The 25,952-nt window shown below is 32.4% G+C and overlaps 1 protein-coding gene across 2 annotated transcripts; it reads left to right on the top strand.

The window, feature by feature from the left end:
* The first annotated feature begins 2,028 nt into the window (after positions 1 to 2,028).
* On the top strand, positions 2,029 to 25,264 carry LOC127705675 (uncharacterized). 2 transcript variants are annotated; one of them, XM_052210018.1, is made up of 3 exons: positions 2,029 to 2,084; positions 5,511 to 6,574; positions 23,524 to 25,264. In XM_052210018.1, the coding sequence occupies exons 2-3, from the start codon at positions 6,537 to 6,539 to the stop codon at positions 25,244 to 25,246; spliced, it is 1,761 nt and encodes a 586-aa protein (XP_052065978.1). In that variant the 5' UTR covers positions 2,029 to 2,084; positions 5,511 to 6,536; the 3' UTR covers positions 25,247 to 25,264. The 2 variants fall into 2 exon arrangements, with proteins under 2 accessions (XP_052065978.1, XP_052065979.1); XM_052210019.1 differs by lacking the exons at positions 2,029 to 2,084; positions 5,511 to 6,574 and adding an exon at positions 20,833 to 21,017.
* Positions 25,265 to 25,952: the final 688 nt, after the last annotated feature.

Here is a 25,952-nt window from a genome sequence, read left to right as displayed (position 1 = left end):
GTCCATTTTTCACTTTTATTGTGAAAAAAACGAGCATCCAAACTCTGAACCACATTCAAGCACAATCATCTGATGAAGCTATAGATGATTGTTATCGGATAATCCAATCTCTGTCATGCACTTGCGGAATTGCATCGAAAATCAAATCAAATGATCTCGTGAATCAACCAATATGGCAACGTTACTAAAATTGAAACATACAGAGAGAACGAAAGAACAGTTCACGCAATCATATAATTTGTGTTTCTTTCCCGTGTTGACAGATGAATGCTTGCCCTAAACATCTTAATTGTTGATCTTTTGGTTTAAAATTATTAGTCAAAATAATAAATATTAACTCCTTAACAGGTATGTCTATAAACGAACCTTCGGACGGCAATAAAAAAAATAAAAGAATACACAGATAAACAAAATGCGAAAAGCTTAATTCTGGAAAAAATCTGTAAAATGAGTTAACTAAAGGTTTTTCTTTTTGAAAAGGAGAGTTTTGTTGATTTCTTTTATTTCTAACGGTTACGAGGAATATTCAGAAAAAAACCAGGATGAATACATCTTAACAGGTTGCTGCTCTTGCTAGTATGTGTGTACCTTAATAAAATGTTCAAAATAATAATTGATTCGGCAAAATTGTTAAAATGAATATTGTTTTGAACGGTGTAGATCAAAATTAAAAAAGACAAAAAACAAAAAAAAAACAATAACTAACAAACATAGCAAATGAACTAAACAGTCAGATACGTTATAAAATAATTGTTATTCGTTCTAAACATTTCGAAGGCAATAGAACGGTATCAGGACAAGAAAAATGAATTTAATACTTTTGGAAAGCATTTTGTGTTTGTTTATCAAACTGAAAAACAAAACAACTATGCTGTGTAATGTAAGCAAACTCAAATGCCGATTGATTATAATTCCAAAAATAACTTCATTGTAACGACTTATACTAAAAATATAGTGGTGACACTATTCAACAACGACTAAAACATCACAAGTTCTCATTACGAGACGGTGTCCTCGATACATGTGTATAGGAAACTTTGCATGCTCCGTTTTATATCTGCATGAAGTAAATGTTCAACAACTTATATTTTATAAAATTTTGAGACCAAGCTGATGCTCAGGCTGTATTAACTATTTATGAAGTGTTAAACACTTTTATACGTCTGGATTAACAATTATGATTCCTCCGTTAAAAATCTTTAGTTCTCTAATCCTTTTTAGATTTAAAGTTCGTACATTTTGTATCCAAGGTAATAACCCCTTTAGACAAGTTTAAAATTTGAATTTCAGTAAATAGTCCTATCATCTTAATGCTTCGGATGATGATTTTCCTATCTGGCGTCACACAAATTTTGTCGAAGACGCATTTAAACTAGTTATTTCAAGTATAGAATGGTAGGCATTGAAACCGAAATCTTACATTTATTCACAAAAGCTGCTGCTGGCCATTTAACACAGTACTGTGGGGATGTTGTCTGGTTTTAATTTACGAAAAAATAAAAACAAACTATCGAGTTGACTTATATAGGTTATGAAAATAAGCTGATTTATTCTTTTGACAATGAAATTTGATATATGGATTGAAACTTCATAAAAGTCTGTAAGGGATAAATCTTTACTTATTATAGATACCAGGATTAAATTCTGTAAGCCAGATGCGCTATTCGTCTACAAAAAAAGACTCATCAGTGACGTTTGAATCGAAAAAGTTGAAAATGCCAAATAAAGAATTATATACATACATTCTTGGAAAAATTAGTTATCAATTTAATCGAGATGGAAAAATTAATAATTTAAAGTTTGTGTTCTGTATGATGGAATTCTCCTTTACTAATACTCTTGCAAAGTTTAGACACAATTTTGATGGGAATATGCCAGTCACTCGATTTAACTTAAAATCTTTTGTCAAACCATTATCGAATAAGGTATTTAGATGACCTTATTATTCAATTCAATACAACACATTTAAATAAACCGCCATTTTTAACTATTTTTGTAAATATAGTGAACTACCATAGAGTCATGTGATCAGTTGTACATTTACTTTCCTGGTTGCCGTACAATGAAATACCTGTATTTATAAGGTAAGATTAATGAATCTAAAACTATTTGTACAAATGCTTTATACTTAATCGATCTGTCTTTAATCAAATAATAAGATACATAAGTTAAGTAAATATACATCAAGGAAACGACAGTGACAAAAAGAGAACAACTCTTTAATTGCATACAGATCGCAAAGAACAATTGATTTTTTCGTAGGCGACAATAGTTTTTTTTTGAGATACAGACAGTATAGAAAGTTAATTTTAGAACGAAACCCTGGTAGAATTAATGAAAAAAATATAAGGGCAGTTTTTGTTTTTTAGTTACAAAATAAAGGTTCCCGTGGCTTTTCGTAACGTGTTTTTTTTTTCTTATCTCCCTTGTCTTTCAAATATGCACTTAAAAATACGTGTCTCGACACAGCAGCATAGCAAAGATTGCTTAGTTCCTTTAGCGGAAAATATATTATTTACCTATTGCGAAATACAGAGTGCAAGGAGTTGTCAGTAATAAAAAAATCAACAGCTGCACACAACGGCCAATCAGGATTAGCCATACTCTAAATTCTGAATACCATATTAATCTTCATAAAGTGGCGGTGCCCATGTTACTCAATTGTTTATGGTAACCTGTAAGGTCAGCCATTCTACACATACTAGCTCTTTGATTTCGCAGTGTGGCAATTTTTTCCTTTTGTGGTTGGGGTGAGAAGCTGAGACATATCCAGTATCTCCCCCGTTTGAAACATTCTAAATATGATAATATACAAACCTTTTAAATATTTTTGGACCAAAAGATAGATTTATAGACTATTTTATGCTATATCACGGACAAGTCAAATTTGCTTTAAAACATATGCTGCATTTACGACTGTGGTTTCAATAGCATGTTTTAAGAATACAAACATCTGATTAAATAGTTTCAGATACTTAAGATATGATCGTCACCACAATCATATATCTCCCCGTTTCCGATTCACATCAAATTGATTCTAATTTTCAGTGATGATTTAATCCTTTTGTGTTTTTATTTTGTCACTCTTGTGAATTATTGTTCTTCTTTAGCTCTATTTCAACCTTACCTAATGTCTGTTGTTGCAAGGTGAAATCAGCAAATTAAAAAAGGCGTCTGTAAATGCAATCTATAACTATCCATTTCATTCTGGTCAACCAATCTAGCACAATTTGCCTAGCAATTGATATATTTTTTTGTTTGCCAAAAAGTGTAAAAAAATTACCTAGTTACCTAGTGTACAATCCAAAATCATAATTCCAAAAAAAACAAAGAATAACAAAGCCGCAAAGAAAATAAAAAAAAAGACAAACACCAATAACAAAACATTACACAAGACAAATATTGAATGAAATATTTGCCATTGGACACCAACCAAATAATTACCAAAATCAATTTCATTTGTGTTGTTTTTCAACTTTTAATTTCTGCTTACTTCTTAGAACTGTTTTTGCCGCCAGATGATGCTTAGACGTAAATAGATAAAACTGCGATCACATTTTAGCAAATGATGAATCGATGAATATACTTAAAATATTCAAAAACAAAAACAAAAACCCGCTGAACACATTATTATATTGTATGTTTTTGATATGCTGCTGATCCAAAGCCATGCATACATGCATAACAAAAAAATGATGTAAGCGAGTTTCCAAAGATGAAATGTGACTTATCTAAACATTTCAATAAAATCTATTTTCTTTTCTTATCCCATTCACATAATACATTTGTTTGCGAAAAACTTTGATTTTTCTTGATCGTTTTGAGTAGTTTCAGTCTCATGTTGCTCTTATTCTACAGACTTTCCATTTTTCATACAAAAAGTATAAACTATCGCAATTTCCACAAACAGATAGATAGACGATCAGGGTAAACTTACCAATCCTTTAAATACACTTATACTAAAAGGTTACATATTCAACACTGTAATTAGATCTTTGAATATTGTTTTTATTGGTATTAATATATTGATTTTGTTGTCAGTACATTAAAACCGTACTAGATATTACACATATGTACTTCTTTCGCGGTACTACAATCTGTCGATACCTATATTTTGGCATTGCACAATGTCATGGTTTTCTCTGACTGTTAATGACGTCTTTACACTAAATCCATTTGATGTTGGGCGTGTACTGATTGATATTTTATAGTATTAGATACAAGATTTTTTTATTAGTTGTTTTATAACTAGTTGTCAGTAACTGCGAGTACTCTCAGATCTGTACTTAGGGGAGGGTTGAGCACTCACTAACATGTTAACCCCGTCACATTTTTTATGTGCATATATCAAGTCAGGAGCCTGTAGTTCAGTGGTTGTCGTAGGTTCGTGTCTGTCATATTTGTTTTCGAAAATTGTTTTGTTATAACATTTATAAATTGGGCCGTTAGTTTTTTCAAACGAATTGTTTCATATTTTTCATGTCGGGGCCTTTTTTAGCCGACTATACGGTATGGGGTTTCTAGTTGTTGAAGGCCGTATGGTTGCCTTTAATTGCTTACATCCACTTCATTTGAACTTTGGTGTATAGTTGTCTCATTGGTAATCATTCCACATCTTCAAGATTTATATTGTTAGGTTATATATTCTATACAATGAAATATTTAATTTTTCTGAAAGTTGTTGACTTAAACACAGTTTCAATATTCCAGGAATTGCGTTTTAAGTCCAACTGCAATATTATCTGATATGTATTGATTTTAGGACAACAAAAACTCTACAGTTCAGAATTATTGAGAAAATGCTGGAATTTGAATATGGGTATTTACATAGAATTTTATTACTCACGTTTTGGACTGAAAAGATTTTGACTCATAGGAATGTTTTTGCCAGATTCTGATATATTACGAAAGTAGCCGTTTCTTCTAGCTTTTTGTTTAAAGACAACAACATATCTCTTGATTGTCAGAACGTTTACACATGGGAGTGAAACTATGTCTTCCCAATGCTAAATGGCCTTTTTCAAAATTTTGGACGCTATCTTTTTCAGAATTTGAGAGGGACAATTCCTAGAAAAAGACTTACACTCTTATCAAAAAGTGACAGAAGATACAAAGGAGCAATCTAACATTATAATTCCAAAAATGTTAAAAAAACTTATCATCTTTATCTAATAAAATGCATATGAATAAAGATAAAAATAGTTGTTATAGAAAACCTTTAAATGCGTCCCACAGCTGCTGTTCAAAAACAATTATACATAACAAGAAATAATAATTAGACAGATTTTGTCTTTTTTATGGACAGTTTATTTGACTATCACGAAATAAGTTATATCACAGGTCCGTCTTTCAAAATCTTACTGTCTTAAACATTGGCTACACTACAAAATAAAACTACGTAAGAAAACTATACATCAGATGTTGAATTTGAAAAAGAAAAAGAGTTACAGTATAAAGATTAAAGGGATAATTTCTTATGACTGCCTCCTACTATAATATTTTATTTTCAGAGTAACAAAATATCTATCTTGTTATGGCGACTTCATCTTTAAATTGCGGTGTGTGTGATCTCCGTCATATTTCCAAACTTTCTGCGGTCTGGTGTACTGAATGTGATGAAGGACTTTGCGCAGATTGTCAGGAACACCACAGTTTATCTAAAGGAACTCGAAATCATACTATTATACCAATTTCCGAATATCATAAATTGCCTAGTGATGTAGTAAAGATTAGTCAGTTCTGCGACAAGCACAATGAAAAATTCAGCATTTACTGCAAGCTGCATGAATGTCCTTGTTGTAGGAACTGTATTGTAGAAAGTCACAACAATTGCCAACAAATTTCGAAATTAGAAGACGTCATTAATAACGTCAAGTCGTCAAATGCATTCTATGATATCGAACAGACATTGAAGGAAGTCGCTGAAAATATTGAAAAAATTCGAGAGGACCGACAAAACAACTTGAAAACTTTACCTGAGTCTCGGAAGCAGATTGAGAAGGAAATCCAAAAGACCAGAACAGCAATCAATAATCATATCAACAAAATACATTCAAATATAATAAAGGAGCTATATGCTGCGGAAGAGAAGGAGAGTAAAAATATCCGTCAACTGTTGAATTCTTTAGAGGAAAAACAACATGAGATTTCGTTATTGCAGGGGAGCATTTCAGATATCAAACAGCATGCGTCGGATCTTCAGACTTTTTTGTCGATGAAACGAATTGAAACGGAAGTCTCTGGCAAAAATGAATACCTTATTTCAATATCCAGTAACGATAATTTGAGGCAGATGGTTCTGTCATTTAATATCAACACTGCCATTCAAAATCTCATATCCGGTATTCCAAATTTTGGAACGATCATGGTTGAAAGTAAACCATCCGACATTGAGCTTACCACGAACAAGCAAAAACAAGCTCAAATGATGGTGACAAAAGTACCATCAATATCGTTTGAAAATATCAATCTAAAGTTACAGTGGACCATTAACACCAAAGAAGACAAAAACACTGTAGGTACATATCTGCTACCAGATGGAAGGATGGTATTTTGCAGCAGTCATTTCTATGGCGTAAGTACTGTAACCGTTCTGAACGCAAATGGATCACTGAATTTTAAAGTAAATTTACCATCACCATCCTTTGATGTAACGTACAGTACTGAAAACAATACTTTGGCTGTATCATCTGGTGTGTCTGTTTCGAAGTGTATTTATATTATTGACATGCAAAATCAAAACGTCAAGGAAAGTATTTCTTTAGAGGGGTTTATATATGGATGTACATATAATGGATCCAAATTAATTTATTCTGGGCAGCATCAAGGAATTCGAATGATCAATCCAAATGACAAGACCATTAGCGATATAGTCAGAGGTGAAAAGTCGAGTTACTGCTACGTTACAACATTGGGCGACAAACTTTATCATACAAACCCGAACATGAACACCGTTACATGTTATGATCTAAAAGGTAAAAAAGAATGGACATTCAAAAATATAAGCGTTTTGCGGACACCAGGAGGCATCTCTGTAGATAATAATGGTAATGTTTACGTAGTAGGACGTAAATCAAACAATGTCATACTCATTTCTATCGATGGATTACGACACCGAGAACTGTTATCTGTAAATGATGGTCTCTACGAACCATGGTCGATTCATTTTAGTAAAGAAAGAAATATGTTGCTTGTTTCGAATTACACAAGAAAGGCATTTTTATTCTCTGTAAATTGACACAGTTCCCAAGTGTATGTTAATGACTGAAGGAGACGTTTACTATTATAAATAAATATGTTTTTGGTGAAAAAAGTATAGATTTTTAGATAAATCAATCTTTAAAATTAACATGATTAATTCGTCTTCGCTCATTTCAGTTTGTTTGTTGAAGAATAAAGGTTATATATTTGAGAAGTAAAAAAAAATCTAAAAATTGTAAAATCCGGGGGATACTTGTGCAGATCATAGTGGTAATGTTTACGTAGTTGGACGTGTATTAAACATCTTATAATGATCTCTCCCGATGGAAAACGACACCGAGAACTGTTTTCTGAAAATGAAAGTCTCGATTCATTTTAGTAAGATATATGTTGATTGTTGCGAATGAAAGAGGAGAATCATTCCTATATTCTGTAAACTGACTCATTTTTTAGTTATGATTCAGCGACAGTAGAAGATGTTAACATGTTAAATGTTATGTATAGATATGTTTTTCCCTAATGTTAAGTGGTCTAAGTTCATTAAATTGAAAGTATTGCAAAAGTACTAGTACCGATGTAATATAGGTAACAGTAGTATTTTTTTAATATTTATTTCAGAATTTAACTTTTAAAAGAATAATGCAAATAGGCACCTTTGTTAGGCAATTTCTTGACTTTAAGCCGATAGCACGCACGATATGAATGTGAATTTAGCAAGAGGTCCGATATTCATCATTAGAAATACAACCAGTTGCCTGCAGCTTGTTCGATATTCATCTTTTCTCGGTCAAATGTTCTTAAAATATGATGATTTGATAGGATCATAATCGATATTCATTTTTAAAACAGCAAATATGAATTAAGAGAAATGTTACTAACATAAATTACAGTTTCCTATTTGTATCAATAAACTGAAACAAAAAAGTTATTATAGTGTTATTAAATTGCAGTTTCTTTTTCAATCTTGATATTGTACTGGCTTTGAGACCTGCAGGACAAAAGAAAGATATCAACTCTGCCATTCTGATCTCTCTATTTGCATAAAATTAAGACAAGAGCTAGGCAAAACATAGATAGATTTCCACCAAAATGGATTTTTGGAAACTTGGATGTGATATAATTGCTTATGAGACGAAAGACGACAATGAAATCAACAACCACAGGTCACCATACGGCTTTCAACTATGAAGAAAACCCATACCATTTAGTATGCTATAAAAATCGATGGGGATAAGTCAAAATGTAAACAATTAGCATTAAACTTATTTAAACTAATAAAATTAAACAATTTGATATTATGATGGACAGCAACCAACGACAACTATTAGATTACAATGACATATTGTCATTGAAATATAAAGATTTTGAGAACGGATGTTGATTCTATGATCCTTGTATTTCTTAGTAATTCTGTATCAAATACTGATAGAAGCAAATTGCTTAATATCCGCATAACAGACATAAGAATACCTTGGCACGAATAAAGCAGTACTGAGTTATACAGTATCAAACAATGGTAGGAGATAATTACTTCATTTGCTGATAAAAGATAAAACACATGTATTCTTACTTTCTTATATTGCCTGCTGTACTTTCGATCTGATTTTCTACTGCTGGAATATAGGCCTTATGCCACCATTGGATAAACTTTAAATGGCAAAATAATTACCTAATTTATACAGGAAAACTGTACACTGCCGCATACTGAAAATTTTCTTGGCTTTTGTATACTATAAGCCATTTTGTTTTTATAAATAAAATTGCAACATTATAGTAAATATAAAAATAAGAAGATGTGGTATAATTGCCAACGAGACAACTCTCCACAAGAGACCAAATGACACAGAAATTACAACTATAGGTCACCGTACGGCCTTCAACAACAAGCAAAACCTATACCGCATAGTAAGTTATAAAAGGCCCCGAAATGACAAATGTAAAACAATTCAAACGAGAAAACTAACGCCGAAATCATGTACAAAATAATGAACGTCTTAGTTAAGGTATTGCTTTGTTACGTTACGAACATTGCAAGATAAATTGATTCATTGGTTTAGGATGCATAATCAGGAGGAATTAATACAATAGGTAGATCCTACAAAAGGTTGTGAAATTAGGAACGCCTCTGGAAAATTAGTGTATCCTGTATATTGGATTAGGAAAGATATTTATCCTTGCAATATGTCGTCTACGAACACCTCAAAGATTTGCTGCAAGGTCTCTTTAACATGAAGAGAGTATGGCACTCTCTCTCTACACTAAGCATTGGATTTAACGTCCCCATTCTGACCGGACGTGACTGCAAATTTAAACATCTCTGCAAACGGACGCCCCACTTTTGCAAGGGTTTACCTGCTAGTCGAAAGATTACTAAGGAATGAATATATATTTATATACCCAAAGGCAACCCTTGGTATTAACAGTGCAAGAACATAAGATCTAATGCAATGCTCAGAGCAAATTTGAACGTTAGATTCCAAAACAGAAAAAAACAAAAACATTTTAGATTTATTCAAAATTGAAATATAAGCGAATCAAAATCAGTCCCAAATGTGATAGCTGAAATGAAATAAGAACAATAGAATAACGATTATTTTTAGCTTTTTGCTTCACAGAAATACGTATTACGAAATAATAAACATATTGCTATATGACTATTGTTTATCATGTTAATCCACATGTTAGTAAATATGATGAAAGTTTTAGTAAAAATAATTGTTGAGTGAAATGTGCACTTACATGTCTTCGATCTTAGAACATTAAGCTTACTGTTATTTGCGTGTGCAATAAGATTGATGTAAAGGTTCTAACTCACTACCTCAGTGTTGACAGGCTAGTTATGCTGTAGTTCAGCTACTCAGCCATCCCGGCCAGAGAGGCATATCAGAATTTATAAAAGTGACAATCAATTTACCATTGTGAAAGATAAATCAACACTAAACAATAATAATAATGAAAAGCATGCAAAAAAGAAAAATCAATAATAAATAGATAATAAAAAAATACTTATCAGCAAGGGTATCAAGTGAACCCGCTAGGGCGCGCTGATTTTCAAGCTAATGAAGTCAGTATAAAAATAAAACGCCATAGTTATTTTTATAGATACTTTGTTTATTAGGGTGGAAGATGTACATACAAGTAATAATTATAAAAATCTTATTCATGCGTTCAAACGTTGCGATAGTTGTTCGGTTGTATGAATGAAGTAGTGTGGTAGCTATACACTACTAGAAGTTTGGTTTCGCATTTTGACTCTGATGATTTTTTCAAATATGAAAGATTTTGTGCAATAAAATTGTTTTTTAGATAGCTGAAGAATAATAGAGCCTTCAAAGTGGCTTTACATTAACATCACGATTGAATGTTTCATATGACATTCTCTGTTTGACAGTCCGTATATTCAGATCCGTACCGGCCAGAAATTATTGCAATATTTTTCCAAAATATATTTTCCAACTCAATTTTATAGAAAAATGAGGTGAAATGCGTATCCTTTTTATTTGATCTCTTGAAAGATTGTTAGTGTCAATCATTTCAGAAAATGTATCACTCCAATGAATTCAAATTTTACTTTGGACCAAAAACGAATTGACATCAGATATCAAGTTTTGTTTATCCACACTCTCTTCTTGAATGTAATAGAAGCCTCACAATATTTTCTTTGTTCATGTTATTTTATATTTCTTTAAAATATCCTAATTCTGTAGAAAGGATAGAAATGTTGCATATAAACACAAAAATGTCATGTTCAAAATATTAAGAACAAAAAGGAATCCTAATGACCAGTTTTTAATGACAAATCAAATCTACATCATGGCATAATCCAGTAACTTTTAAGGCATGGAAGCTTGGGGTTTTTGGATTTGACTTGGCATAGGAGATGTTTGAGTGTGCTTCTTCTTTATTCAGTTTATCATTTTTAAAACAAAAATCCCGAGAAAGATGAGTTTCTACATGTACACTCCCTCTGAATCCCCTAGAGCATTATTTTTATACACTTAGTCTTGACTACATTATATGCACTATAACCATGGCATATCAATGAAATTGTATATAGCATGGTTATTTCGGGGAATAAGCATTGCCCTCATTTTAAAATTGAAAGAAATTGGAGTTATTTTAAAAATATTTTAACTTTATTCATGATTAATTAAACATCTAGCCCTAAAGAATAACAGGATCGCAAATATTGTACAAAGCCCTATTTTCACGGTAGGCTCATCGTAGTATGAAATTAAAAGACACAAAACAAATTTTCATCTCATTAAAATCAAAACAGTATTTTTGTATGATTCCTTATAAACTATACAATTTTTCTAATTTTACTGGTATTTCTAGAATACAACCTCTATGATATAAAAGTATCCCGTCAGCGTGAAAGATGGGGTAGTATGTATATTTATCTTTGCATTTTTTATAATTCGGTAATTAATTATTTTTACGTTCCGCTTATGAAGAAGAAAAATCCTCCCAGTGTTACATCTAGCGCCCTCCGTTACACAAACATGCAATCGTTCAATTAATTGTATTGGTAGTAACCATGATAGCACATCATATTATACGTCAAGTGTGTCCATTCACGTTGACAATATGATAATTATTGTTTTGCCTGCACCTTTCAAACAAGGACAATGGGACCTTACCATATGTTTTCTATATGGTACGTAATAATGTTATTTCTGAATGACCTAACGCTAAGTTTTACTGTACAGAATATAATATGTTAATTGTAGAATGAAAACTGAACACATTAAAATGAATACAATTTTGTTATTGATCCTTATTAGAGATTTCAAATAAAATGACATTACTCGACATTACCGACCTATCTAACCGTATCTCGGCCTATTGCAGTAAAGGACGACGGAGGGGACCATAGACTGCAAGAAGTTGTGGCTCGTTGAATACACATACTTTGTTGGCATACATGTTATTTCAAAATTAGCACACACTACTATTTTAATTCTTTTCATATTTTGTTATCAAATTTGGGGTGATTTCATTGACAACAACCTTAAACAGTGTTAAAGGGAATAATTAGTTCAGTTACCGGTAATCAAATACACCGATCATTAATTCGTCATTTCACTTGACCCATATATCTATCTCCCAAACGATGAATTCTTAAAGCTCATAAACCAAAATTAAGTTCGATCAAATAAAAATAATGAAATCTGAAGCGTGATCATATTCTCATTTTCAAGTTAAAAGATTAAGAAAAAAGTGTCAAACACGCCGGAATGTAAAAGGTGTACACGACTTGCCTCTTCTTTTTTTAGCAAACATCTATTAATTATTTCAAGATACTTTTGTCGAAGGTAAAAATGCAGATCACTGATGCATCTGTGTCCCCTCACCGTAGAGTTTTATCAAAAGGAATTTGTGAGGACGCATCTGCGGGAAAAATATGATTACACTTTCTGAATCAGTTATTTTGTTTAAATCTTGTCTTTAATTATTATGATGTCTGGATTCTAGGAAGAGCCCTTACAAACGTAGATGTACTATAACGTCAATGTTCTGAAATTGTTTTTCCTCAAATATTTAGCGTTTAATTATACAAATTCGTGTGAAAAACTGACATGTACGGACTATTTAATTGAATTTTTGTTAATTAATATGATCTTTTTAGTTTTATGACCAACGTATGATAGCATGGGACTATTATATTTACTGGTCTGTGCACCCGTCTGTTTTTCCGATCTGTTCAAAATATAAAACGTTTAAAATTATATACCAACTATGAGTTTGACCCAGATTAAGTGGTGCACTGAACATGGAAATATTATCATGTGAAGGGGCACGGTGTCTTAATTAAGGCAACACATTCGTGTTGCAAATGTTCTGATTAATAAACGTTCATGTATATGTATTTCTTCCAGATTGATAACTGTCATTTTGGTCGCCACGTCTCGACAATAACCTTTCAAAGGTGATCAAGGGAATAGAAATATGGTCACTATTGGTCTTGTTCCGTTCGGCAGTTAAAGCATTGCCAAAGTGGGGAGTCCGTTTAGATGTGCGGGATGTACAAGTACGCAGTCCCGTCCTGTCAGAGTGGGGACGTTAAATCCGATGCCTCTTTTAGATGAAATGTCACGCTCTCTACACATTAATTATGCATGAAATATTTGCCACTGGACGTTAAGCAACCAACTGTCAATCAATCGACAGTAGCGGAACTTGAATTTTATTTCTGGTGAGGCAAATGATTTGAATTCTGACAGTTAAAGCCTAGCCTTTGTTTCAATGCTAGAAAGGAGTGGACGGTTAATTGAAAATATGAATCGCAAAATAGTTGTAGGTGATCATACTCTTGATAGGTCACACAATGGCAAAAAGATACTGTCTATATAAAATTCAGATTTCTGGAATTCTATCATTGAAAAATATTTCTAGTGCGCATCTAATCAATATATTTCAATGAAACTTCTGGTTAAAGGCCTAATTCTCAATATTCGGTTAGGTATTAGAATTCAAAATTCAGATTTCTGGAATTCTATCATTAAAAAATATTTCTAGTGCGCATCTAATCGATATATTTCAATGAAGCTTCTGGTTAAAGGCCTAATTCTCAATATTCAGTTAGGTATTAGAATTCATATAGGTTCCTGATAAAAAAAAAAGAAGAAGACAGAATTACATGTATGACCTCCTCTAAAATACTTTTTTACAGATTTGGGGATACTAAGTTTAAGATCCATTGTGTCTCTTAGCTTTATACGTTTAACTTTTGTCAACATGTATGAATGATAATAACTGGGAGAATTGTGAAGTCTTGCTTATATTAAACAAGGTAGAAGAGTAATACATACAATGTAGGAATGCCAAGTGTCTGTTGAAATCTTTGCCCACCAAAAGTAACAAGTTCGTTGTAAAAAAACCAAGCATCATATTAGTTTCACAGTTATGACCTCTTGTTTGGCTAAGTTTTTTGCGAGTTATACTTTGTCTGTTACTTAAAAAAATATCTGTATATACCTTGTTTATGTTATGTGGTTCAATGTTACTTACCTTACACGTGTCCGTTAATGATTTACTCATTAAAATGAATTCGGTGACCCCCTTTTAGTTGTTTATCAATAAAATGGATAAAATACTCTAAGTTAAATCACTTCAAGGGATATCAAATATATTCCCTGGAAATATCTTTTGTATTTGGACTCCGATAGCATTCCCGTTAAACAAATTAATACAGAACAATCCCTAATCGAACACACCTTAATTCCACCCCAAAAAAAGTAACATATATAGGGATTTTTTTATCAATACATTTTATAAAAAATGAAAAATATTTTTGTTTATAAATTAAATTGAAGCGATAGTTATATCTGCATTTTCATTTTCAACCTTTATAAAGAGGGATTCTGAAAAATTCTGCTTTCGATATTTCAGAAATTGTCGAAAACTTATCCTTCTAAATATTTTCCCCGCAACACATATAATAAAAAAGATAGATAAACTATAAAGAAAGACAGAAAAAAAAGTATAATGGGGCGTTCATCTGCAAAGTATATTGAAAAATAACTGTCATAATCAAAACCACGAAAGATAACTCGAATCGTACGTATGATAGGTATGGGATACGTTTGTTAATACGTGATCTCATGTCAGTAAAATAAAGGCGGGAATCTGGAAAACCACGTGATAAATAAAAATGCAATATTTCTGTCATTTTTCGTAAATGATATAAAAAATGTACATGGACGAACATTATATAGTGTGATTTTTAGGAAGTCGTGGAATACTTTGTTCAAACATAAGCGACGTATTCAATCAAATTTGATGGTTGGCAATAACCCGTTCTATTACATCCGTACGTCGAGTTACGTACGTATGTCATTTTATTGGAAATCTCTATTATACATGTTATACGTAACTACGACATTTTATATGTTATTGACATGTCAAGACTTTAATTTAGGATACTGTATTTTATCAGTGTGGAGGGAAATTATAATAAAAGGGATACGTGTATTCATCATTTTTGTTTTCATTATCTGGTACATAATTTTTGTTGTTAAAAAGAACTACAGAAATATCCATGCAAGTATAACTTTTCGACCTCTCTCCTGAACATTAGGCGACGACACAGCAATACACAAACATTCATTCAATTCATTTCATTTTCATAGTAACATAGGTACATGTCATTTTCGGTCGGACACCTGTGTAAATTCACGTGCAAAATACAAATGTTGTTGTATCAGGCTCTTTCGATTAATGAAATTGGACGATACAATTTGTGTGTGTGTTCGATAAGTGAGAACGTTATTGTTGAATGACTAAACTGAAGCTCAATGTACTTTTTGAGCTGATGAAGAAAGTATCAAAAAATAAAATGCCATTATTCTTTACATCGGCAATTTGTCTAAGCACTATGCGTCCTGGGCTATAACATGTATAATACGAAATTACATGATATTATTTTTAAAAAACACACTCTTTTTATGCGTACAAAAGATTAGGTAAGTTTTTCGGTTGTACAAAAATGTATGAATGAGGTCGTATGCATTTTATTGATGTAATGTTGCGAATGGACATGAAAAGCATAACGTTGCTGCATTGTTACGTGACGTCATTGGTAATATTATACACCTATTAACTGGGTGTGAGGGTAATAACAAGTTTGTTGTCCCTGAGATACCAACTATTGCTCGAGGCGAAGTCATTAGGTGTTTTATTATACTGAACAACACAACTTTCAAAGAAATCTTCAAACACCATCTCACACATTAATTCATTCAAAATAGTTATATTTACTTGCATATATATGTAAGAAGGCATTTTTTAACTGCTCTAGTGTATTAATAGTTTTTTAAACATGGCTCCTTTTGTATAATTTATTACCTGAAAAAAAGATAATGACAATGGCAGACTTATTCTATTATGCCGAATTAAGCAGACATATACCATACTGTTTATACATTGTACTACATGTACAGTACTATTCCAGGACCATTACCTTTTTGACCAATTTTGTTTCCTGATGCATGTGGTATCTTAAAATAGTAAACAACATTGTATGGTTTAATAACTGTATTTTCAACAAAAAATAACAAGAAGCATATTAAATAATAACTTACTGAAGTTACTCACCATGCTCACTTCTCGAAATGAAAATGTATATTAGAATTGTTAATGTTCTGTATTGAAAATCCAGACAATGGAAAACGAAAGTTATTATTAACACCAATTGTTGAACTACATGAGGTAGGAACAATATTTTGAATGTTTGTCTGGTTTGACTCATAGCTTGATATATCCCGTAATATTTGATCAAATTCAACATCATTAGAAAGTAAGTCAAAGACATTATTACATACTGATGCTGTTGTATCCTGAGTTTTAACTCTTTTCTCCGATAATTCATCATTCGAATTGGTTGCACGTTGAATAGTTTCACTTAGAATGTTTGACATTTCATGTTTTTTCTTGCTTCTGAGACGCTTGCAGTAGGACTTAACTGCCGATTCGGATTTGTGGCCGCTTAGTCCCATAATGTGTCGAGTTTCAATACCCCCCTCATCCAAGACCGTAATGCATGTAGTGCGTATACAATGATTTGTGTACCGTCGAGATAAACCACACTCTTCACTTATTTTAGCCATAAGATTTCCAAGTGTATTTTTTCCAACTGGACTATTGTCGTACCATACATCAGCTGATTCTGTAGTTTTAGATGCAAGCTTTGGCCGTTGCCATAAATCTGTTCTCTCTGGATGCAGCTTACTAAAGTACTTGGTAAAAGATCTAACAGGGCAATTGACACTCCCTGAAAAAAAAGCAGACACTTTTATTAGATAATTTATATTTTTCAGATAATTGTTTTAAGGTGTGCTTTAGAAGATTTTTATGCAGTGTTCCTGCACTTTTTGAGAGAGTTTTGATTTTACTTAATTTCAGCTGAAAGAAATATACAACTTTCAAATTTTTGCACTCTCCCGTAATTTCCTATGTCACAATGCTAATGTTATTATTCACAGTAAGAACCAACTGTTGGATGAGTCATTTACGCCGATTGACCTCTGGCCAACCGGTGTAACTTATTAAAAAAGGTACATGTGCTTGTATAACATAATGCTGTCTCATCAGTCAAGTAAAATGTACTTTAAATTTACAGTGTACATTTACAGCTACTTTTTTGTAATGATTGTTTTTTATTTCTGTGTATAAATGAATTTTAAATTTGAACTTCTAGTTAAATGTGCATTCATTTACACTTATATGTATTTGTGATGACTACTATATTAGTTTGTATACATATATATACTGAACATGCTGAACTGTGTGGTATTTTTTTTATGTCTGGATGAAACATGATGTCATCAGGAAAAAATAATGCGATTTAATGGACCAAAAGAACTAGGTTTTAGCAGCTTTAATTTAATTTATATATCTATTGCCAATAAAAAATTTACCTGGAATTTCATACATTTTGCCATCTTTATCATCAACACCAGTAAAATCATCCTCCCTATGCTTTTTGGTCTGCCTCACCCATCTTCACTCTATTATATCGCATTCCTTTTGCATCTTTTTTCATCTCAAAATCATCTCTTTGAACATCACGGATATTTCCCTTCCTCTATTACAAAAGTAATATAAATATTCAAAAAACACTGTCTTTTGTAAGGACTCCGGTGTGTTTAAAGAAAAATGTTCATCTTTATTCAATTTTTGTAAGTCTTCAGGACAAATAGGCTCCATGTGGTCAAAAGCAGCTTTTCCTTCTTTTTTCATCTGAACCATCACTGCCTTAAACATGTCGTTTGCAGTATTGAACATTTCACTATTAATAAGGTCTTCTTTTCTGGTTTCAATGAAATGTTTTTGTAATCCAAATCTAAGAGTGATGAGGGATTTTTTAGCATATAAGGTGCCATCCGTTTTTCTCACTTCCCCATAAAACTTTCGGAGTGTTTTAACAACGTCCTCTGTACTGGCCTGGTCCAAGTCTTCTATAGTTTTGAATGCACCGTCTTTTTCAAGTAAATAATCCCCGATTATCTGTTTTGCCACTCCAATAACATTATTTGTATTTTTTTTAATCTCTGTCATTGAGTATTTTTGACAGATCTTCGGGTTCTAATGAAGTAAATCTTGTTTCTGTCATACTATGATGATGTTTTGATCGTCTGATGTTTACTTCCTGTTTTCGATATTTCAGTGTTTTACCTTACCATGCAAAAAGGTCAGAGAAACGCCATTGATAAATGACGTCATTTTTGTCCAATGAAAAGTAAGCTGGAAAAGTTCGGGAAATCTAATTACGAAACTAGTAACTTGGTTAATAGTCTTTGAAACTATTGACTGGCAAATAGTCTGTAGAATGAAATAGTACAATTATTTCATTTTTTTTATATAGAAAAAACATACTGAGGTATAATAATTTCAATTATCACGTCTTGTTCGCAATCTAAGACGAATCAGAGGGAAAATGTACAAATTGCCGACAAGGTCCCTGTCAAATGAGTCGACATTCAGTATTGCATCGGATATTTATTGTATCGGATATTTTATCCATGATAGAATTTTTCTTTTATGGATATCAAGTTATTGTGGTTTTTTTTTTTTTTTTGGGGGGGGGGGGGGGAGGGTGTTAGGATAGGAGAGTTGGGGGATAGGATAGGAAATCCTAATATGTACAATATTAGATAATAAGAAATTTTAGGACACAATCATTGACAGCATTTCGAATGCAAAATGAAGAGCTTTAGAAATAAATAATTTGTTAAGTGAGTGTCACCCTCCCATAAAATCTGTAGTATTAGTTAATGGCAGTACAGGTATATTTGAATACAGTCATTTGAAATATCAAATGTCTTTCCGTTGCTTTCAACCAGTGATTTCCATGTAGGAAAATTTAAGCATGAAGGAAACTTCAAACAGAACAAAAACCTAACACAACGCGATCATTTTTTTGTTAATTCATCACTTTTGTTGAAGTAAATAGTGAATAGGTTGAGACAATATGAAAAAAAAAAAAAAAAACAAAACAATTCAATACACACAGTCTGACTACAAATCACAAAGCAAAAGCGTTCTCCACATAGCATGTCAACATTTGGCATCGTCGATCTTTTATTTTATTTGAATGCTTTGGGTGACCTTTTGGACTAGAGGTAAATCCATTCCTGCAATTAACTATATTCCTCGAGTTTTGAAATATCTAATCATATAATTATGAAAGAAACTCATTATAAATAACTGACAACAGACATGTCAAACAACATTTGTAATTTCAACTCGATGTTAGCGGTATATCAAGAATGAACACAAGTTTGCTGCGAAATGTGCATTTAGAAATTTTAGAGTTACCCGCTGTTGTCCCTACTTTACCCTACACATTTTAAAAGTTAAATCCTTTTCACAGATCTTATAACATAGAAATCGATAGGGATATATAAACAAGTATATTTCAATTCATATTCTGTATAGTATATGTTATACTCTTCATTTAACTATGAGGGAAGTAACATAAATAATACGCAGTATTCAGGACGTTAATTTAAACTTGAATGGGAATATCTAAGGTTCTCGATGTGAATGCGTAAGACTCCTTTAAACTGTTCAAATTTGGTTATTGAAACATTAAGGTTCACTTAAATGTTTGGTATCAAGATAAACGTAATCTATTTTAATTTTGAAAAAAAATTCTCGATCTGTAATCCTAAGAGTCCTTTTAAACAGCAGGTCTTGAAGGATATGAAAATGTGTGAAGTATGTTTTTAGGACATTTGCGTAATCTTTGTTTGTATTAGATATTAATAGTTCAAGGTAGATTTTGATGTTTGTGATACAGATAACAGTAATCTATTTTGATTTTACTTTTAGTTTTATTTGAACAATTGCATAAAGGGACATTGCCCGTCAAATACTACCAAATTGATACAAACTCTTTTTTTATCTATAACGATGAGACGATAATGACAAGAAACAAAAGTTTCATAGGGGAAATGGATAAAACCGTAATAAAATTCCATGAGGCATCAGTATTTCGCGCCTTTTTGAAGACTAGATGCCATCTTAATAACCAATGAGATGGCATCTGATGTTTATGAGACCCGATACAAACATAAGACTCCCTTATTTCACTATCTAAGTTTGACGTTATATTCTTTCAAATATCTGAACATGCTGAGCACATGCCCACCACCTCTCCAAATAAGGATCAAATTAAAGATTGCAATCAAACGAAACCATACGAAGTCGAATTGTTGGCTTGTAGGACAATACTATATCAGCGATGTTTTTGATCTCATTTCATCAAAATCAAATTTAACTGGTAGCAAATAATTATTTTAATATTCCGCTTTTATTGATATTTTAAACAAAAACAATCATACTTAATTTGTTGGCTTAATCGCAGCTAATGCCCTTCTAATAAATCGTCAAATATACTCAGTTAAAGAAACTAAAAAGTTAAGGTTAGATAGTAAAAATATTTTATTCAGAGATCTGTCTTATTATCGTCCTTGCGAATCACCAGTGGAACTTTACAGTCGGAAATATTGTTTTTCATTTTCTTAATAAAATTGTAAAATCATTATTGAATGAAGTGTTGTCCCATCCATAGAATATTATACAATAAATTAAGCAAACATTAATGTTTATCGATGTTAAAACATATTTAGAATAAAGAAATGTTCAAACATATCTAAGATAAACCGTGCACTTTAACTGTATGTGTATACCTGTATCATGCTTATCGTGAACTGTTTAACACAAAAAGTCATATGATCACGTGATCAGTTGTATATTTACTTTCCTGGTCGCCCTTTAACCAAGTACAGTGAAATAGTCGTAATTTTCAGGTAAAAATAATTACTCCAACAGGATCATTTATGATAATGTTTTGTACTCATAAACTACGTCTTAAATCAATTAAAAAGATATGTAAATTAAGTATGTACTCATTTTACAGGAAACGAAAGTGACAAGTAGGGAACAACTCCAGTTTATTTTACTGCGTACATAGTTCGCCAAACCTCACTGGTTACCTCTCACGGACACATTAATTCGACCGCTGTTTCCAATGTTCTAATCCTTTAATAAACGGTACTAATTTTTCAGCACCAGATGCGCATTTTGACAATAAATGTCTGTTCAGTGATGCTTATCCCCCATCCGGGACAGGGGGCGGAGGGGAGGGGCTGTTGGGTTTAAGGAAAGTCTTTCTCTAGCTAAACAAGGCGTCTCTTTATCGATGCGACCGACTTAGTACTCCGTTCATCCCGGATAATATTTCAAGCAAAATCTGCATTTTAATGGCTTTTCTAATCTAATCTGGGCTAAATTTTGAATAAACCAGTTTCCAATGAACATCAAAACAAACAATTACAAACAATTATCTGGGTTGTCTCTTCATCTTCGAATTGTAGTTTTTGTTGCCCATTGGCATTTATGTCGCCAAATGCTTACAAGTAATTAGAGAAAAAATATTGGAACATATTAACGAAACAATTGAAATAAAATGTCGAAAATACTTTTAAAAATCAAGGAAAAAACTGTCACGTGCGAAAGCGGGTTGATTGGGTACAAAATATATGATATCTGGCTAAAATGGAGCGTTCGTTTGACTGTACATGATGGATAAACACACAATCAAGTCAACTAGGAATGGGAACGAGGAATCCGAAACCTCGTGCCGGGGTGTGGGGGGTAATCTTGATCGCGGCACGTTAATTTTGCAGCAACCCTCTGAGGGATAAGTAGGTGGCATTTTGCAAGGCAACATTTCTTCCCTATCAAACATACCTTATTTCGAAATGGTAGTCCACAATTGTTGCTCTTCATCCTGGATGATCTAATTGTTAATTTGTTTTCATCCTAAACATGGATGAAATATTTGCACCTAGTCGTAAATATCCCTCAATAGATTCATCATATATGATTTTCATCTTACACCATGTGTGAATGTGTCACCAAAAACAAATGTTTGATTCACAGTGAGTTCCTTTATCAGAAATAAGACTAGTCAAAATATTCAAATAAAATGTATTATGAATTTCTTCCATATCCAAGTTTTGAATTTGTTTGAAGGTAAATGTTGGTTGAGTTGTGCTTCTCGTCAATGCCCTTTTGACTATCGAAATTTTACCTTTCCAATTTGAACTTTTAATCGTTACTAGATATCTACAGTACTTACATTTCTTAGAAAAATGATAACATTGATCACCATTTTCACTAACAGTACGACACAGAGCTGTTGGGTATACTTATTCAGAAATTCGATATAATCAGATCGTAATTTGTGTCTAGTTATTGATTTAAAACAGCATAGGATTGTAAAACTGTCTTCAGTTGGGGATTGAAAGGGGACCACCCCCCGAAATATGTAATTTTTTCAATGTATAGACGGCATTTTTCGGTCTATAGAAATACTTTTCCAGAAATTCAAAACCATTCGAATCAAGTATAAATGACAGCTTATGACAACAACAAATTCCTAGCCTTTCATATTTATTGGATAAGAGAAGGGACACGTGTATATTCCAATAGTACAGTATGGTTATATATCTAGTTTAAGCCATCATGTTTCGGTCTTTAGTAATGCGTGCGCCAGCAATTCGATTCAATTATAGAGTAGCATTATTTAAAAACTATTGATTTAATTCAACAACATGAACAACACCGTTTATGATTTCAGAATTGTTGGAGAAAAGCTGGATTTCGTAAACAGGGTATTCAAATTTTACAACATGGCATTTTTTCTATCTTTCTGACGCATTGTTTTGACCTATAAGACTGTTTCAGTCAGATTTCCAAAAAAATTTCCCATTTTAATGACAAAAAAATGAATATCTAGGATTTGCAGTGAAAGTTTGTTTTCCCTAATGCAAAATGCCCTTTTCAAGTTTTGGACGCCATTTTGGTGTCTTCTGAATTTAACAGAGATAATACCTGAAAAATAAGTTGCACTTTTTCACAATATTGATCATTTTTGTATCATCGCATTTGAGATGATATTAAGATAAAGACGGTTGTTTAAGGTGAATATTAGCATATATAATTCATTTGATGTGAAATTATAACTATATATCACACGCTATACTATTAACAATCATTAGATGAACTTTATTAAAATGGGCTCATTTTCACATCTTTCATGGACCGTTTATTAAAGTTAAACATTTCCTTCCTATATATTGAACAAGTGACAACAATCCTTCAAAGTAGTTTCAAAGCTATAAAAGAATTCATAAATACTACATCAGATGTGAAATTTGAATAAGAGTAATGTCAGGAATTCAAAGCCATGATTTCTTATGATACTTCGAAATGACAACTTTTGCTATTATTATAATATTTCATTTTCAGGGTGAACATCCTAAATTTTATAATGGCGACTTCATCTTTAAATTGCGGTGTTTGTGATCTCCGGCATGCATCTATCCCTTCTGTGGTCTGGTGTACTGAATGTGATGAAGGACTTTGCGAAGGTTGTCAGGAACACCACATTTTATCTAAAGCATCTCGAAATCATGCTGTCATTCAAATTTCTGAATATCACAAAATACCTAGTAATGTAGTTCAAGTTTCTCAGTTTTGTGAAAAGCACAATGAAAAATATATCATTTACTGCAAGAAGCATGAATGCCCTTGTTGTAGCGACTGCATTGTACAAAATCACACTAAATGCGATGAAATCGTAAAACTGGATGACGTCATTCATAACGCCAAAACATCAAATGCTTTCTATGAATTTGAGCAGACATTGGCAGATGTATCTGCAAATATTGAGAAAATCAGAAAAGACCGACAAAAGAACATGAAGACATTATCTGAGACTCGGAAGCAAATTGAGAAGGAAATCCGAGACATCCGATCAGCGATCAATAATCATATCGACAAAATACAAGCCGATCTAATAAAGGAGCTATATGCATTCGAAGACACGGAGAGTAAGAAAATCCATCAACTGTTACATTCTTTGGAGGAAAAACAAGGAGAGATTGCAATATTACAGGAGAACCTATCCGATATCAAACAACATGCTTCGGATCTTCAGACTTTTTTGTCAATGTCACGAATTGAAAAGGAGGTTTCTGGCAAAGATGATTACCTCAGGTCAATATCCGGTAACGAGAATTTGAAAACGATGGTTCTGTCATTGGATATCAACACTGCAATGCAAAATATCATTTCCGATATCCAAACTTTCGGAAAGATCATGGTTGAAAGTAAACCGTCCGACCTTGACCTTACCGCGAACAAGCAAAACCAAGCTCAAATGATGGTGACAAAAGTACCATCCAAACGGTTTGAAAATATCAATCTAAAATTACAACAGACCATTAATACAAAGAAATCTGAAGACACTGTTGGTACATGTTTGCTTCCAGATGGAAGGATTGTATTTTCCAGCAGTTCGTTATTCACTGGTACTGTTATCGTGCTGAACGCAAATGGATCGCTGAGTTTTGAAATAGAATTTGACTTATCACCCTTTGATGTGGTATTCATAACAGAAAGCAATACTTTGGCTGTATCATCTGGTGGTTCTGGTTCCAAGTGCATTTCTATAATTGACATGCATATCCAAAAAGTCACGAAAACTATTTTTGTAAATGGGTGGATATATGGAATAACATGTAGGGGACCCAAATTAGTTTATTCTGGAAGTGAAAATGGAATTCGAATGATCAATCCAAATGACGAGACCATTATTGAAATTGTCGGAGATGAAATGCCGTATTACTGCTACGTTTCAACATTTGCCAACAAGCTTTATCATACAAATCCAGACAAAAACACCGTAACATGTTATGATCTACAAGGTAAAATACATTGGATATTTCAAAATGAAAGCGTTTTGCAAACCCCACAAGGTATCGCTGTAGATAATGATGGTAATCTGTACGTAGTAGGACGTAAATCAAACAATGTCATAATAATATCTACCGATGGACAACGACACCGACAACTGTTATCTAGAAATGATGGCCTCTCTAATCCACGTTCGATTCATATCAGTAGGGAAAGGAATGTGCTACTAGTTGTGAATAACAAAGATAAGGCATTTTTATATTCTGTAAAATAACACACTTCTCAATTATATGTAAAATTAAAGAAGACGTTTAACACAGATAAATATTTTTTTGTGAAAAGTACATAGACTGCATTTTCAGTCATAACATGCATTAAATGCTTTTCAAAGTTGAATATTCTGCTCTCATCACATTCAGTTTGTTCAAGTATACAGGTTATATATTTGGGATGACATAAACATTAAAAAATAGCAAAATCCCTGGGGGACATTTCTGAAGATAATGAAGATAATGATGATAATTTTAAGGTAGTATGGCATAAGTCAAACAATGTCATAATTATCTCTATCTACGGAAAATAACACTAAAACTTATCTGGAAATTAAGATCACGCCATCCCAATCTCGATAAATATTAGTATATGTTGCAAACAAAGCAAGAGTAGCATTCTTACGTTCTGTAAACTGACATATTTTTTTAATTATCATGATTATGAGGTAGTGACTGTAGGAGGTGGTTTACATGTAAACCTATTGTTAAATCGTGTATTCAGTACCAAACAAATTTATATAGTCTGAGTTGATGTCATTAAAGTCATTTAAGTCAAAAATGCTCATATTGGTTGCAGAATTATTCCGTTTTTTCTCGATTGGTCTACTTAGGGACGTTCGATTGTTGGATGGATGGCTTGCTGGCTGTTTAACCTCCTATGGTAAATTGAATGCACATTCAGGACAAGAACATGATAATGTGATGGGA

Source organism: Mytilus californianus, unplaced genomic scaffold, assembly GCF_021869535.1.
Source record: "Mytilus californianus isolate M0D057914Y unplaced genomic scaffold, xbMytCali1.0.p SCAF_6, whole genome shotgun sequence".
In the NCBI taxonomy this organism is placed as follows: domain Eukaryota; kingdom Metazoa; phylum Mollusca; class Bivalvia; order Mytilida; family Mytilidae; genus Mytilus; species Mytilus californianus.
Note: the sequence above shows the minus strand (reverse complement) of the source record. Positions and strands in the feature narration are given on the sequence as shown.